General features: G+C 53.5%; 2 protein-coding genes across 4 annotated transcripts in view; one reads left to right on the top strand and one right to left on the bottom strand.

The window, feature by feature from the left end:
* HTR6 (5-hydroxytryptamine receptor 6) lies at nucleotides 1-13,132 on the top strand. The gene is made up of 3 exons (XM_043573927.1): nucleotides 1-1,122; nucleotides 11,308-11,466; nucleotides 11,667-13,132. Exons 1-3 carry the CDS (start codon nucleotides 409-411, stop codon nucleotides 12,114-12,116), a joined length of 1,323 nt encoding a protein of 440 aa, XP_043429862.1. The 5' UTR covers nucleotides 1-408; the 3' UTR covers nucleotides 12,117-13,132.
* A 962-nt stretch (nucleotides 13,133-14,094) lies between these two features.
* The window catches only part of TMCO4 (transmembrane and coiled-coil domains 4), a 94,926-nt gene continuing 92,196 nt past the window's right edge, over nucleotides 14,095-16,824 (bottom strand). For all 3 annotated transcript variants that reach the window (XM_043573926.1, XM_043573925.1, XM_043573924.1), the window contains one exon: nucleotides 14,095-15,153. In XM_043573926.1, the coding sequence (XP_043429861.1) occupies nucleotides 14,812-15,153 (342 nt within the window). In that variant the 3' untranslated portion in view covers nucleotides 14,095-14,811. The remainder of the gene's footprint in view (nucleotides 15,154-16,824) is intronic.

Raw genomic sequence — 16,824 nt, forward strand, 5'->3', positions numbered from 1 at the left:
CGCCCCAGGCAGGCGTCCGCGTCCGGATCTTCCCGCCCGCCCCCTCTAGGGGGCTCTGCTCCCACCCGTCCAACCGTCCAGTCACTTGGCGTCTGGTCCTCCCGACTTCCCGCCCGCTCTCCACTTGGCGCCTCATCGTGTGCCCCCTCCCGAACTCCCCTCCAGTTTGCTCCGTAGCCCCACCTCACACCATATAACCCCTCTCCACCTTCCTGGGCCGTTGCCCCTTCACCTGGTGTGCCTGTCCCTGTCTTCCCGCCTGATCCCTGGTGGCGGTCTGTTCTCACCGACGACGCCCATCCAGTCTCCGTTCCTCCAGGTCCCTTGCCGAGTCCTCCCGCCCACCGTACCTCGTCCTCCGGACCCCTCTCGGGCCTGACGTCCTCGCTCTCCACCCCCCTCGCCCCCATGGTCCCAGAGCCCGGCCCCGCCAACAACAGCACCCCGGCCTGGGGGTCGCGGCCGCCTTCGGACCCCGCAGGCAGCGGCTGGGTGGCGGCCGCGCTGTGTGTCGTCATCGCGCTGACGGCGGCGGCCAACTCGTTGCTCATCGCGCTCATCTGCACGCAGCCGGCGCTGCGCAACACGTCCAACTTTTTCCTGGTGTCGCTCTTCACCTCGGACCTGATGGTGGGGCTGGTGGTGATGCCGCCGGCCATGCTGAACGCGCTGTACGGGCGCTGGGTGCTGGCACGCGGCCTCTGCCTGCTCTGGGCCGCCTTCGACGTGATGTGCTGCAGCGCCTCTATCCTCAACCTCTGCCTCATCAGCCTGGACCGCTACCTGCTCATCCTCTCGCCGCTGAGCTACAAGCTGCGCATGACGCCCCCGCGCGCCCTGGCGCTTGTCCTGGGCGCCTGGAGCCTGGCCGCGCTCGCTTCGTTCCTGCCCCTGCTGCTGGGCTGGCACCAGCTGGGCCGCGCGCGGGCCCCTGCCCCGGGCCAGTGCCGCCTGCTGGCCAGCCTGCCCTTCGTCCTCGTGGCCTCGGGCCTCACCTTCTTCCTGCCCTCGGGCGCCATCTGCTTCACCTACTGCAGGATCTTGCTGGCCGCCCGCAAGCAGGCGGTGCAGGTGGCCTCCCTCACCACCGGCATGGCCGGCCAGGCCTTGGCGACGCTGCAGGTACCCGGGGTGTGCAGGGAGAGCTGGGCTTGGGGGGATGGAGGGGAATGAGCAGCCACTGGGTACCCACCGGGCAGCGTGCACTTGGTGGCCATTTCCAGCTCCCACCCCTCTTCTGTGCTCTAGACTCAGTGCTGTCTCTAGGACAGCTCCATCAGCATGTGGGGCAGGCTTCTCGAAGGTTCTATGTGCAAAAAGGGAATTCAGGGGGTCCCAGCCCTCCCTCCCTACTCCTCTCCCGTCTTTCCCATCATGGCAAATGGCAACATCGTGGCATCACCCGACAGAAAGTTAGGAATAATTTTTCTTCCTCATGCTCATGGGATTCATTCGCAAAGACTGTTGGTGCTGCCTTCCTAAAGCTGTGCCACCTGTAATGCCACCCTCCCCATCTAGGCCACCAGTGATTCTTACCTGGAGGCCTTTTCTAGTCTCCCACTGGCTTCCGCTGCCTCCACTCCAGGCCCACTCCTGTCTATTCCCTGCATAGGAGCCACAACAATTTACAGAACGAAAGTGATCCCATCATTCCTTTTTTTTTATTGTTTATTTATTTATTTTGAGACAGAGAGAGAGACAGAGAGAGAGAGAGTGTGTGTGTGTGCTCACACACACTAGGGGACGAGGCAGAGAGAGTGAAGAAAGAGAGGAAAGAGAGAGAGAATCTGAGGCAGGCTCCGCTCCGTTGGCACAGAGCCTGACGCGGGGTTTCGATCCTACGAACCATGAGGTTATGACCTGAGCCGAAACCAAGAATCAGAGGCTTAACCGACTGAGCCACTCAGGCGCCCCATCACTCTTAAGAGAAAAGAGGAGACCCATGTCAGGATCTGGCCTCGGAATCGGGTGCTGACAGCCTCTCTCGCTTCATCTCCTCCCCTTGCCCTCTCTCTGCACCAGCACGTTGGCCTTTCCATGCTCCTGGAAGGCATCAGATGGACTTCTGTGTCCAGGACTTTGCACTGCTCTTCCCCCTGCCTGGAACGCTCTTCCCCTGGGGCTGCCCTGCCCGACTGCTTTTCAGCTCACAGGTCACCTCTTCCCAGAGTCCGTCCCTGCCCACCCTGTCTTCAGACCCGTCTGTGTTCCCTCACTCTGTTATTCTCTACACAGGTTGATCTGTTGACTTGTTCATTGTCAATCTCCTCTACTACAATGTAAGCTCCATGAGGGCTGGGAACATCTGGGTAGGTTTTGATCCCCGCTGTACATAGTAGGTGCTTACTAATTACTCGTGAGTGGTAAGGGCCTGCAGTGTCTGGAGTAGACTGGCTGCTCTTGTCACTCAGGCCAGTTGGCACTGGAGTCTCAGTGCCTATTGTCCTAAACCCCTGACGAGTGGGGGTTTAGGTTGACCAGGCCTGAACCCCAGAGAGTTAGGTCACAGGCTCCGAGGAAAGTCCTGAGTGGGCCCTCCAATCTTTTTTTTTTTAAATTTATTTATTTTGAGGGTGGGGGGGAGCGGGGCAGAGAGAGAGAGAGGGAGAGAGAGAGAATGCCAAGCAGGCTCTGCATTGTCAGTGCAGAGCCTGATGTGGGGCTCGAACTCACCAACTGTGAGATCATGACCTGAGCTGAACCGACTGAGCCCCCCAGGCACCCCATCAGCTCTCCAGTCTTGATCCATCTCCAGGTGCAGGAGGCTCCTGCAGGATCGAGGGGCGGTGCCTGGAGGTTTGGGTGGTTGGGGGCTGAAAGGTAGTTCCACGGAACAGCTTGCCTGTCCCACGCCAGCAGTGTGGCTGGCCCATAAACCGGGGGAACAGGCCTTGGGTGGACAGGAGGTCCTGGCAAAGCAGTCCTATTCCCTCCCTCCATCTGTGCTTGTTGGAGAACATTCTTGAATCTCAGTAGGTGGCTGTGACCCTGACTTGGTTCTCCAGTGGTAGGACGGCTGCCTTGGGCCATCCACACTCTCTCCCTGGGTTCTTGTAAAGGAGCGTTTCCCAAACCTCAGGCATCTGGAACCACCTTGGAATATCTACCTTCCTTCTTTCCACCCACCCGCACGCCTCAAGTGGCTGCCTCCCTATGTACTTAGCATTTTCTGTAGATCATTTCACTTATCTTTTTACTTCCATGCACTTGTTTAGAAAGGAAACTTCTTATCTCTTCTGGAAATGGAAACTCAGTACCTTTGCCATAAACGGAAGGAAGGCAATCACAAAGACAGCTTCAGTGGGCGGCAGGAACCCCAGCAGTGTTATTGAAGTCCAGCTTGGCGTGATTGGAGTGGCCGAGCCCCCAGGCCCGCTTTCTCTCGGGTGTTAGCGGGATGTTAAAGGCACAGCGGCACGAACACGAGACTTTCTCTGGACGTGACCAGAAGAGCTGGGAGGATGCTGGACAAGCCTCATGTTCTCTGTGATTCAGTTATTTTATGGGTCCATTTACCATCTAGGGTCATCTTCCACTTTTGTGCTTTGGGAGGTTCTGCTGTAGTGGTGACTAAGGATGTGACGAGCTGGCTGGTCTTGGTGAGCTTGGGGTGGGACTGGGCTGGATTCTCCATTCCGACGGTGCTTATGACCCATTTTTCTTTCCATGAAGCCAATCGGCTGGCACCAGGATTGCACCTGAGACTGTGGCCTCAGGACCTGGGCAGGAATCCCCCCGGGGTGCTGACAGCTGCAGCCCCACGGTCTTTGAGCACTCACTATGTGCCGGGCACCGAGCTAAACTCATCCCCCAAACACCCACCCGGGAAAGGACCACCATCATCCCGTTGGACAGATGGGGAGACTGAGGTTCAGAGAGAGAGGAGGTGTCAGACCCCACCACTGACCTTGCTTCCAGAACCACTCAGCTCCTCGGCAAGCCTCCCCCATGCCTGTTTTCCTCATTTCCAGGACACTTGCCTGCGTTTGGGGAATTTGTTTCTGGGCTATTGCCTCTAGTCCGTCTTTCTGGGTCACCACCCCTTTTCTCCCACCCAAGCTGACCTGCCTCAGAGACCGAGCTTTCAGCGGGCAGTGGGGGGCTCTCAGTGCCAGCAGGAGCTGATGAGAATGAACAAAACTCGGGGTGCACTGGACCCCTTTCCTCCTGTCCTCAGCCTCGCTTAGCCCTTAGCTCCCTCCCTTCCCCAGTCCAGCTGCTAGCTTCCCCACGAGGGAGGGGTGGGGGACATGTGTTTCTGAGGCCCCAGCTCCTCTGGGGTTGAGGACATGGTACCTGAGCGGGCTTGAGCATTTTACTCTCTCCCGCTACCTCCCACCTCTACCTAGTTATTTGAACGAGGTTTTCTGAAGCCACTGGTTAGCTTGGTGGTTTCAGCTGCTGTCCCTGCGGCCGTGAGGAAGGGGTCCCACTTACAGCTGAGGCAGGGATTGGGCTGGGGGTGAAGAGGGGCGTGGGAAGAGTGGTGTCAGAGTGAGTGAGTGAGATGCTTGGAGGGCAGGGGGAGAGAGAGAGAGATCTGTGCCAGGGTGGGCTGGTGCCCATCCTCGGGAGGGACCCGCATGGGAGCTCAGCGATGGAGAGCAGCCGGAGAGAAGGAGGTCTGCCTGAGACTTTGCCTTCCCAGCTGTCTCAGCGCCAGGACCTGTGCCTCTGGTCTGGAGCCCTCTCCCCTCTGTCTTCCTCGGCACCTCATCTTTCTCCCCTTCTCCCACCCCTCTCTCCAGATCCACCTCGCCCCCTTCTCTGCCTTCCTTCTACATCTCCCCATCTTCCTCTCCCCCGTCTCTCCCATCGGCTTCTCCCCCTCTCCTCCTCCGCCCTCACCCAACTCTGCACCACTTTGTCTCAGTGATCTGCCTTCCCTTCCATCGCTGTCCTTCCTCCTCCTCAGAAGAGGCTGTGATCACAGAAATATCTCGGGGGCGGAGGAGGGGGGCTGAGCTGGGGAAGGGTTGCAGAGGAGCAGTGCTGAGCATGGCAGCCTCGGCTGCTGCTGGGAACAAGGTGGCCCGGAGCAGCCAGAGCTGGTACAGGTGCTTGTACATCCGGCTGGTCAGGGGTTCGGGTCCTGCCTCCTTCCCATCGCTGCTGATGGCTTTGGACCAGGTCATTCACCTCCCTCTACCCCAGAGTGATGCCATGTATCACATGAGGCTGTTTGAAGAATCAGTGAGATAATATATATAAACCTGGAACATGCTGGGTCCCCCCTTTCCTCTTGGTGGTAAGATATATGGTTCCAGAGAAGTTATCCCTTCAAGCCTTTCTAGGGGAAATCCCCACGATTGCCATCAATAGCAGCCACATCACCATAATCAGAGCGTCGGGATGGACTCTAATAACAGAGAAGATAGCTGACTCTTACATGGTGCTTACTATGTGCCAGGTGCTGTTCAAGGGACTTTATGCATATTATCTCAGTTAATCCTGACTACAATCCTACGAAGTAGATGCCATTACAATTGCCATTTTACAGATGAGAAAGCTGAGGCTCAGAGAGGTGCAATACCTTGCTTGAGGTCACACAGCCAGTGAGTAACAGAGCCATGATTTGAATCCAGACGATTCTGGCTCCACAGTCTGTCTGAGAACCCTTACGCTAGGAGTAGGTGATTGTGGAAAATTTAAATCACACAAGGGAATAATACATCAATACGCTTTAAAATAAAAATTCAGGAGGTGCCTGGCTGGCTCAGTGGGTAGAGCATGCGGCTTTTGATCTTGGGGTCACTAGTTCAGGCCCCACATTGGGGGTAGAGGTTACTTAAAAAAATAAAAAAAATAATAAATAAAAGTCTAGCCATAGGGAGAAAATGTAAGACCCTCTCAAGTTCCACCCAATCACCTTCCATTCCCAGGGACACTCTTATCAATTTAAGATATGTCTTTCCACTCCTTTTTCTTTGTGCGTCCATATTTGTTGATGCACCCAAAGGGACCTAGTGCTTTGTTTTGTGTATTTCTTCAGCCTGGTTTACTTAACCACTCTCTTTCCGTGCACGTTTAGGCTGTCTCCAGTTTTTTTCCTGTGTTGTGATACACATTTCTGTATATGCAACGTGTACAGACATGTGTATAGGTATTTTTTTTTAGTGTTTACTTATTTTTGAGAGAGAGAGAGAGAGTGCGAGTGGGGGAGGGCAGAGAGGGAGACAGAGAATTCAAAGCAGGCTCCACACTGTCAGTGCAGAGCCCAATGCGGGGCTCGAGCCCACGAAACATGAGATCATAACCTGAGCCAAACTCAAGAGTCAGACCTCTCCCGACTGAGCCACCCAGGCGCATTTATTGAACACAGGAGCCTGTAGGTGGAATTGCCTCCTGGCAGCCTGCGCTCTGGCGGTGACACGCATATCCGAGGGACAGGCAAACAACAGATCACGGCCAGGAGGGGCCATGAGGTGGTTACAGGGCAGAGAAGTGGGCAGGGTGAAGCTGGCATCAGCTAGACCTCAGGGTGAGGCTGGTGGTTGCCACTGGCTTCTGCTTCATGAGGGCTTCTGGCTGACAGTGGTGGGGGCTTCTGGAAGCCCCCAAATGGAGGCAGTGCGCTGAGTGGAAAAAGTGCAATTTCTGGAGCTAGAAAGGACTTTGAATCCCTGACGCAACACTTATCTGCTGTGTGACTTCTGGCAAGTTGTTTTGCCTCTCTGGACGTCACCTGCAAAATGGAGATAATAATGCCTACCTTGTGTAAAGATTAAATGGCATGATGAATATCAGATGCCGACACATAGTAAGTGGGTTGTAGTGTGGGCTATAAATGTGGGTTACAGTGCTGACTGGGGGTCACTTGGAGTGCTTCGCTTTGAGACCTTGTACTGGGACAGTGTGACCTGGGAAAGGTCCCTTGTCCTCTCTGAGCGTTGCCCTTTTGTCTGTGTTTTTGGGTCAACTCTTTGGAGAGAAGAAAAGAAAGAAAAACCCAGGGTTTCCCCAGGAAGATTCCTAGAGAGGGAATCTGAGGCCGTCTTTAATTCCTTTTCTGGAGCTCCCTCTCTGATGATTGCCCCCAAATATCTCCCCATTGTCTCAGTTCCCCAGTGCCATAGAGCTCTGACAAGATCAAGGCTGTCTCTTGCTCCGTCCAGGTCACCAGAGGTCAGGGGGGGATACTTGTATGAGTGGTCCCTCTGAGAATGGTGGCTCCCTCCTCCCCTATTGGCTATCCCCACTGTTGGAAGCAATTTGAAGGCAAGGCAGGTCTCTGGGGGAAGCAGGAGTCTCTCCTCCAAGTTGACCATGGTGGGTCCACAGAAGCCATACAGAGTCTACTCTGGAAGGGAGAAAGTGAGAAGAGAAAAGAGAAAAGCAGATCCTTTTTTCCTCCCTTGCTACATACAGCATGGTGAGTCAGAGCATTTGTCCTGACATCTGTGCTGCTTCGGGGAGCCTGAGTTGCTGGCAGAAAGACAGGGTTTCTGAGGGTGCTCAAGATTTCCCCAGCCTCCAACACATGCCACTGAACCAACATCAGGGCTACCATGTACTTAGCACTTACTCTATGTCAGGCACTGTGCATGCATTTATTATCCACAGCCTCACAATGACTCCACAGCTGAGTATTGTTTTTCCCATTTTACAGATGTGGAAACAGAGACTGTCTCAAGATCACAGAGCGAGTAAGTGGTAGAGGCATGACTTGAAGCCAGATCACTTGTCTTTACAAACCCAGTTCTTGCCTCCGCACAGTGCTGCCCCACCAAGACAGAGGGGAGAGATCAAGTGCTTCTCATAGGCTGCTCCTTGTGAATTTGTTTCTGGTGGTCATATAACCAGATTTCACCTGGATAAACATACTGATAAGCTCCCTGGTGGGAGTTACAGTGTGCTTCATCTCCGACTTCCTGCCCACTGTCATTCTAGAATAGGACTCCTTGATTCTATAGAAAGAGAATATATACCTGGGGTTTCAGCACCATGGACAGGACCCCAAGACTGGCTACCCTGAGGAGGCTGGGAGAGAAGACACGGATGGAAGAGGGCCCCTGTGCCTGAGAGCGGGGTGGGGGTTTGGCTTTGGTGCTCCCCAGGACTGACATGTCTTCTTGGCTTTGCCTCCTCCGCCCCCTTTCCATCTGTGGAGGTTGCCTGGGAATCTGGTTCCCTTCCTGCCTCCTTCTGACTCTTTCATCACCCCATACCCAACCCACCTCTTGCTGCCTCAAGAGCTAAGCTGAGCTCTCACGCAGTTTAGGAAATGTTAGAGGAATCCCTGGCTTTCAAAGGCCAGGCGTGTTCCCAGGCAGCACACGCAAACTTGGCACAGTTCAATTAATTGTGCACACCTCGGCACACCGGTATTTACTTAAATTGCAAATCTAGGTGGGTCTCACTTTGTGCAAAACTGGTGTATGAAAATCCAAATTGACTCTAACATGCAGTTCAGAGGGGGGCTTCATCTCCCAGCTTTCATGGGCCCCAGGGGTTTCATGGATGGACCTCAAGGTGGTCTCTGAACCCACTGGAAATGTGGGATGTTTTTTTTCCTTCTCTGTGTATGCATGCGTAAGAATTTATAAGCTTTTTGTTTTCTGGGAAAAGGTTTTGTAGATTTAATTGGATTCTCAATGAGCTCAGGAGGTTGAAAAAGTTAAGGGAATAGCTGGGCTAAAGGATCATCCAGTTCAAGGCTTTTAATATTTTGGGACTACTGGTCGCCAGTTTCCAAAGTCAAATTCTAACCTCCTCACGCCTGTGTCCCCTTCGATGGTTGCTGTGGGGCAGTTCCTTTTTCCTCCTTTTCTCCCCAAAATCCAGCTCTTAAGTCAATGTTTGGGAATGAAGATGTCTGTCTGCCAGTCCACATTGTAATTTGGGTTATAAAATGCCAAGGTTAGTGGCATCCCTAGTAGTCTAAATTGATTTTATTGCAAACATTGCTCTGTGCACACGTTTTCAGAAAAGCACTTTAGCGTGAGGGTAATGGTGCAGGCAAGAGCATTACTCCCAAATATGAAGAGAATCTGTATATGAAGAAAGTGCCAGGCCTGGACAGCATCAGAACTTCTTTCGTCAAGTACCATTTATTTTTCTTTTCAAAAAATTTATTAATTAAAAAAATTTACATCTAGGTTTGTTAGCATATAGTGCAATAATGATTTCAGGAGTAGATTCCAGTGATTCACCCCCTACATATAACACCCGGTACTCATCCCAACAAGTGTCCTCCTTAACGCCCCTTGCCCAATTAGTCCATTCCCCCACCCAAAACCCCTCCAGCAACCCTCAGTTTGTTCTCTGTATTTGAGAGTCTCTTATGGTTTGTCCCCCTCCCTGTTTTTATATTATTTTTGCTTCCCTTCCCCTATGTTCATCTGTTTTGTTTCTTAAATTCCATGTATGAGTGAAGTCATAGCATATTTGTCTTTCTCTAATTTCACGTAGGATAATACACTCTAGTTCCATCCATGTTGTTGCAAATGGCAAGATTTCATTCTTTTTGATTGTTGAGTAATATTCGATGGTATATATATACCACATCTTCTTTATCCATTCATCTGTTGATGGACATTTGGGCTTCTTCCATACTTTGGCTATTGTCGATAGTGCTGCTATAAACATGGGGGTGCATGTGCCCCTTCGAAACAGCACACCTGCATCCCTTGGATAAATACCTAGTAGTGCAAATTGCTGGGTCATAGGGCAGTTCTATTTTAAGCTTTTTGAGGAATCTCCATACTGTTTTCCAGAGTGGCAGTACCAGTTTGCATTCCCACCAGCAATGTGAAAGGGTTCCTCTTTTGTCGCATCCTTGTCACCATCTGTTGTTGCCTGGTTGTTAATTTTAGCTATTCTCCCAGGTGTGAGGTGGTATCTCATTGTGGTTTTAATTTCTATTTTCCTGATGATGGGTGATATTGAGCATTTTTTCATGTGTCTGTTAGCCATCTGGATGTCTTCTTAGGAAAAAGTGTCTATTCATGTCTTTTGTCCATTTCTTCACTGGATTATTTGCTTTTTGGGTGTTGAGTTTGATAAGTTCTTTATAGGTTTGAATGCTAACTCTTTATCTGATATCATTTGCATATATCTTTTCCCATTCCGTTGGTTGCCTTTTAGCTTTGCTGATTGTTTCCTTCGCTGTGCAGAAGCTTTTTATTTTGATGAGGTCCCAGTAGTTCATTTTTGCTTTTGTTTCCCTTGCCTCTGGAGACGTGTTGAGTAAGAACTTGCTGCAACCAAGATCAAAGAGGTTTTTGCCTGCTTTCTCCTCGAGGATGTGGATGGCTTCCTGTCTTACATTTAGGTCTCTCATCCATTTTGAGTTTATTTTTGTGTATGGTGTAAGAAAGTGGTCCAGGTTCATTCTTCTGCATGTTGCTGTCCAGTTTTCCCAACACCACTTGCTGAAGACACTGTATTCCATTGGATGTTCTCTCCTGCTTTGTCAAAGATTAGTTGGCCATATGTTTGCAGGTCCATATCTGGGTTCTCTATTCTGTTCCATTGATCTGAGTGTCTGTTCTTGTGCCAGTACCATACTGTCTTGATGATTACAGCTTTGTAGTATAGCTTGAAGTCCAGGATTGTGATGCCTCCTGCTTTGGTTTTCTTTCTCAGGATTGCTTTGGCTATTTGGGGTCTTTTCTGGTTCCGTACACATTTTAGGATTGTTTGTTCTAGCTCTGTGAAGAATGCTGGTGTTATTTTGATGGGGATTGCCGTCAAGTACTGTTTAATTGGAACTAATTCTTGTACGCCAAAGGCTTTGTGTGGTGCTGGGGCTCACAGTCATGTGTGTCGACTGAGTGTTGTCCTTTGTGGGGTGAGCAGGGTGGTCTTCTGAACTGTCTGATTTGTGTTTGGGGCAGTGTTTCTCTGTTTACTGTGCTTCCTAGAGGTCCTTGTGTCAGGGTCAGGGCTCAGTGCAGGGCCAGGATCAGGGCTCAGTCTATTGCTGAGCTCAGGCCACAGTCTGGGGCTAAGGTTGGGCTCAGTCTAGTCCAGAGATGAGGCTCAGTTTGGGACCTTGGTTATGTAGGTCTCAATGTATAGTAGTTATCAGGGCTCAGCCTGGGACCAGGAGCAGGGCTTGGTTTACTGCCGATGTCAGGGCTTGGTCTAGAGCCGGGATCAAGGTTCACTCTGGAGTCAGGGTCAGGTCTTCAACTGGGGAATCTACGACCACAGGGCTCATTCGAGGATCAGGAGGGCTCTGTGTATCGCTCGTACTAGGGCTCAGTCTAGAATTAGGATCGAAGCTTCATCTGTGCCTGGGGTCAGCGTCGAACTGGAGGTCTTCTCTCAGGTATCTTATGTATGTGGCCTTCTGTTTCACAGGTGCCCAGGACCCCACGCCCAGGGATGGAGTTGGCTGATAGCAGGCGTCTGACCACCAAGCACAGCAGGAAGGCCTTAAAGGCCAGTCTGACACTGGGCATCCTGCTGGGCATGTTCTTTGTGACCTGGCTGCCCTTCTTTGTGGCCAACATAGCCCAGGTAATGCCACCACAGGGCGCAGGTGAGTCCAGGCCTTGCTGGGGAGGCCCCGAACCACACCCCAGCCCAGACGTGGGGATGGAGAAGGGTGGGCTGCCTCTCATGGCATTTGTGTTTGTGTGTGCCTGTCCCATCCACGCTGGTTGGGGTGGTCTGTGAGCCTGCTCCGGGACCAAGCATGACATACCCCATCTCTCCAGGCTGTGTGCGACTGCGTCTCCCCAGGCCTCTTCGATGCCCTCACGTGGCTGGGTTACTGTAACAGCACCATGAACCCCATCATCTACCCACTCTTCATGCGGGACTTCAAGCGGGCCCTGAGTAGGTTCCTGCCGTGTCCCCGCTGCCCCCGGGAACGCCGGGCCAGCCTGGCCTCACCCTCCATGCGTACCTCTCACAGCGGCCCCCGGCCGGGCCTGAGCCTGCAGCACGTGTTGCCACTGTCCTTGCCACCTGACTCCAATTCTGACTCGGGCTCAGGCTCCGGTGGTTCATCGGGCCTGCAGCACACGGCCCAGCCACTGCTGCGTAGAGAGGTCCCCCGGGACCCCCCGCCCTCTGCCAGGGTTGCTGCTGTGGTCAATTTCTTCGACATCGATCCGGTGGAACCCAAGCTGCAGCTGCATCCACTTGGTGCTCCCACGAACTGACCTGGGCTTGGAGCTGGTCAGTGGGGAGCTGAACCGGATGGGACCAAGTCCCCAAGGCCTTGGACTGGCTCTGGGCTAAGGCTGGAGGCTGCAGGTCTCCTGGGAGCCCTCTGAGTTCCGGTGGGGTGCATCGAGCCAGCCCCCACTGCCCACTCCCTGGGATAAAAACTGGCTCAGATACTGTTTTCTCCAGGATGCTCCATTGCTGAGTGTTACCCGTGGATGTGTGCGGAGGTGGCTGGGGGACTGTGGCAGAGGGGAAAAGGACCTCTTAGTTCAGGTTGGGGGAACACAGCCATCTCCTTTGACATTCTAGGAGACTGTAGGGAAGGGATGCCTCTGTCTGCAGAGGTAGATTAGTGTTGAGCTGAATCCCTCACTCCTCAAAAAGTGTAATCTGTGGGCCACCAGCATTAGCGTCACCTCCCTGCCATTTGTTACAAATGCACACCTGTACCCACGCCCCCACCCAAGACCTGCTGAGTCAGAATCTGCATGTTAGCGAGAGCCGCGGGGTTAACTGTGTGCACATTACAGTCTGAGATGTGCTGGCTGGGATGATCGTTAGCCCTGAGGATGATTTGCCGTTCAGTCTGGCCACTGCCTTCAGGATGCACAGAAAAACACCTGCCCCGGGTGTCAGGAAGGCATACGTTTGAATCTCTGCTCCACTACTCCTAGCTCTTACACGAGTTCTGTAACCTCTCTGAGCCTGATGTTCCGTGTGCAAAGTGGGGTAACAATGCCTGCCTCCTAAGGTGTCAGAATTAGGACAGCATGTGTGGAACAGAACCCGCAGAACCCGCAGGTGGTGCTGCTGTAGGTGGTACCTGCTGTTGTTAGAACTCCTGGCCCAGACCCCACCACCTGACTATGGCTCCCCGACTTCTAGCTCTGGATGCTGAGTGGGGCTCCCGTGTCCACTCCCAGGCTGCGGCCCTACCTCTCCTGGGGGCCAAGTGGGTGCAGGTGGTTTCTTGCTCAACACCAGGAATAGGTTTCCCTTCATCTTGGACTTCCTTGGACCTAGAAGGGAGCCAACTGATGGGGGACAGGCCAGCCCATTGTCCCACCTCCTTCTGGCATTCCCTGGGTCAGTGAGGGAAACAGTGGTGGCCCCTCAGTTCAGCAGAGTGGAAGAGCCATCGCTGGTGTGGGTTACTGCCCTCGGGCAGGTAGGTGGACCCTGGCACAGGAGCCTGGGTTGCCTTTGAGGCGGGAGGACTCTTGGTCTCCACAGTTCACCTGCCGTAAGTTCTTTTTCAGTCAGAGGCCTCCCCAGTTTCCACCAACCCAAACTCCCAGGGGGCCCTCCATGGCGGCCGGGCGCTCTCCTTGGTGCTGATTAGAGTCAATTCTGGCCCTGGCCACCAGCCACAGAGGGGTCATGGTGCTTGTTGGGGCTTCCCCTCAGCCCCCAGGCCTGCCTGAGTGGACTCCCAATAAACACTACCTGAGGCAGTGACCATGGTGTGGACTGGATTTGCTTGAGGGGCCCCTTGGGATGGACAAGCAGCTGGTGAAGTAGGTGAGACCCTGGGCGAAATGGGCTGTCCGGACTCAGAGCAGCAGGAGTTCTGTAAATATCTGTTGAATGAACGAGCAAACGCATACGTGAGGGTCCATTTGGCGCTAATATTCTAGTTCCTTCTGCCGTCCTCCTCCTGGCAGCCTGCCCCAGAGCTTGTCAATACTTACTCTGCCTGGACCTTGGTTTTCCCCTCTGCACAATGGAGGATGACCTTCTCTGGCCCTGTCATTCAGGAGCACTGGGAGGAGCAAAGGAGATACAGATACAGTGGCCAAGAGTCTGGAATCTGACTGGAGTTTGAGACTGACCAGCTGTGTGATGTTGAGCAGGTTACCTAACCTCTCTGGATCTCAATAACCTTCAGTAACATGAAGGTAATAGCAGTAGCTACCTCATAGCTATTGGTAGGGTCAGCTGAGACAACTCATGAAAGCACTCCGTCCATGGTAAATTCTCAATAAGTGGTAGCTATTGTTATTTTTATTATGATAATCATGATCACCTCTTCCTGTTCTAGGAAATCCTTCCCCACCATAGTGCATGCTGATTCAGCATATATTCAGCACACTGTGCCAGTTAGATCCAGGGCCACCATAGCACAACTGGGGGAGTGTGCCCGTTATATCACGTTCATGTGATTGAAGCTCCTGTGGTTCTGCAGTGCACAGCCTGGGTAGCTGTACAAGGCAAATCTGATCAGATTTCCCAAGAGCAGAGAGTAGACTGCTGGCTCCCCATCTGTGCCTGCTCTGCCTGTGGGGCAGCACTGGAGTATGGGCATTCACCAGGATTTACTGGGGCTTTGGGGGGGGGTGGGAATGGTGCCTTGGGAGCCTTGGGCCCCAGAGAGCCCCCCAGGCCCCCAGATGGTCAGCCAGACCGCACAACTGTGACCTGAAATATAGGAAGCCCAAGGCTGGTTGAGTCCTGGGGCTCTAAACTGTGCTTGGTCGTCTCTGCAGGGCTCTGGCCTTGCTTGCTCACAGAGGGAACGCTGTCTCTCTGTGAATCCCCCTCCTTCCAATTCCTTTCTTTTCAATTCCAACGCCTTCGACTTAGGAAAGGCACCAGTGGACATTCAGACTCGTGGGGGGCACCTGGTGGAGGGGTAAGAGAGTGCTGCATCTAGGAGCCTGGGAAGACAGCTCCAGTCCCCTTCTGCGGTCAGTCCAGCCCTGCGCAGGGCCCCTGGGTCTCACTGGCACAATCGGGGCAGCCCAGTGGGTTGGGGCCCATGCCGTGGCCGCAGATCTGGGGACTCTCGGCAGGGTCCAGCCCTGCTGGCCCCGGGGCTCGGCTAGGGTCAGTGCCTGTGGCCACTTTGGGGCTGTCTCCAGGTGTGGTCTTGTCTGATGAGGAGGCGGCTCCTGTCTGGTGAGGCTCCTCCTGGGGCAGGCTGCCTGGGGCCAGCAGGAGCCCCTTTTCGTCCCAGCCTGGCTTGGTGTGGATGCCCACAGTCTTCAGGATGACGTCCATCTGCTTGGCGTAGTCCAGATGGCCGCTGACCTGCAGGGGGGGAGCAGTGAGTGACCCGTGGTGGGTGGTCAGAGCCCTGCCCTCCCCAGGGCCCCAAGCTACACTCCTGGGCCTCACCCTCTCCTCCCTCCGCAGCCTCAGCAACCCGATCCCTGACACCAGGAGTCTAGCTCTCAAGGACTCTCAAATCCAGAGTGGGCTGGGAAGCCTCTGGGTTCAAGGCCACTCCGGAATTCATTATTTTTTTTATTTTTTTTGAGAGAGAGATGGAGGGAGCCAGGTTGGATAGGGGCAGAGAGAGAGAGAGAGAGAGGCAGAGAATCTGGAAGCAGGCTCCCAGCTGTCAGCACAGAGCCCGACGCGGGGCTTGAACTCACGAACCCATGAGATCATGACCTGAGCCGAAGTCGGACACTCAACCGACTGAGCCACCCCAGGCACCCCTAGAGTTTATTAAATAAAGATGAAGGATGTTTCTCTACATAGTCTGGGTCCGTTGGGGGCAGGAAGGAATCTCCTGATAGAAAGTTGGGGTGGAAGTTCTCATTCTCTGCCAGCAGCTTTCAGGTATGGCAGAAGCTCCCTGCTGCTCACAGCTGTGGGACCGCGAGCGAGCCTCTCTAGACCTCGGACCTCCACTTGCCTCAGCTGTAAAATGGGAACAGTAAGAGTAGCTACATCAGAGCGTGGCTGGGAGGATTCCTCCGGGAAAAGCCCCCAAACTGAAAACAGCTGCGGCGCAGACTGCTAGGTACGTCCTGCAATTCTCGCTCCCCGTTTCTCTGTCATGAGAACTCATAGCTGAGTCCCTTGTAGCTGAGTGTAGTGTTGTGACAAGGGTTGGCCACGGGAAGCAGCAGTAGTGTTATGTGGCACCCTTTGGGTGCCTCTTTATTTTTAGTTTTTTGGGCTTAGTCAGTGGAGAATGCGACTCTTGATCTCGGGGTCGTGAGTTCAAGTCCCGTGCTGGGAATAGAGCTTATTTTTTTTAAAAGGCAGAGGGAGTGCCCTTCTCTCCTCCACGTCCTCTTTCCTGCTTGCTGGAATTCAGACGCGATGGCCAGAGCCTGAGTGGCAATCTTGGGCCAGAGTTGGCCCTCTACAAGCAAGAGGGAATTTTGACCCCTGAAGCCTGCACAGCTACCATACCAGCCCTGAACTGCCTATTCTGGCCTTTCCTTCCCTGACAGCAGCAACTCTTGTGTGTTCAAGCTACCTCAGCTGGGCCTCTGTTCCTTGGCCCTGAATCTTTACTATGACAAAGGTGGAGGACTCAGAAGTGCCCACCTTCTTCCTCGGAGAATAGGGACACCCCCATTTTTGTGTTGGCTTCAGGGGTGGCTGAGAATGCCCGATGCCTCACCGTGAAAACGGACAATGCCCCGTATGGAGTAGGTCCATAATACACTGCAGGAGACGAGCTTAATGGATACAGTCCTGTGACAGGTGTCGGCTGCTAACTGTAGACGAAGAAATTGAGCCCTGCAGAGGTAAGGTGAGTTGCCCAGGATCATCTAGCTAGGAAGTGTCCGAGTCGGGATTGGCATCTGGGGCCTGGTCTCTTCGTAGAGAACCGGCTGCGGTGGGGAACGCTGAAAATCATTTGTCATTTTACTGAAGAGGAAAGCAAAGTCCAGAGAGGGGTGGTGGTTTGCTTCACGACACACAGCACGTTTGAAGGCCAAGCCGTGTGGTGCTGTT

Source organism: Prionailurus bengalensis, chromosome C1, assembly GCF_016509475.1.
Source record: "Prionailurus bengalensis isolate Pbe53 chromosome C1, Fcat_Pben_1.1_paternal_pri, whole genome shotgun sequence".
Classification (NCBI taxonomy): domain Eukaryota; kingdom Metazoa; phylum Chordata; class Mammalia; order Carnivora; family Felidae; genus Prionailurus; species Prionailurus bengalensis.

What these genes read in the sequence shown, in the direction of transcription:
- HTR6 (XM_043573927.1), top strand. Translation starts at nt 409, where the DNA reads ATGGTCCCAGAGCCCGGCCCCGCCAACAACAGCACCCCGGCCTGGGGG. An exon ending in AGGCCTTGGCGACGCTGCAG is followed by an intron (nt 1,123 to 11,307) that starts GTACCCGGGGTG and finishes TCTGTTTCACAG; the next exon opens with GTGCCCAGGACCCCACGCCC. An exon ending in TTGTGGCCAACATAGCCCAG is followed by an intron (nt 11,467 to 11,666) that starts GTAATGCCACCA and finishes CCATCTCTCCAG; the next exon opens with GCTGTGTGCGACTGCGTCTC.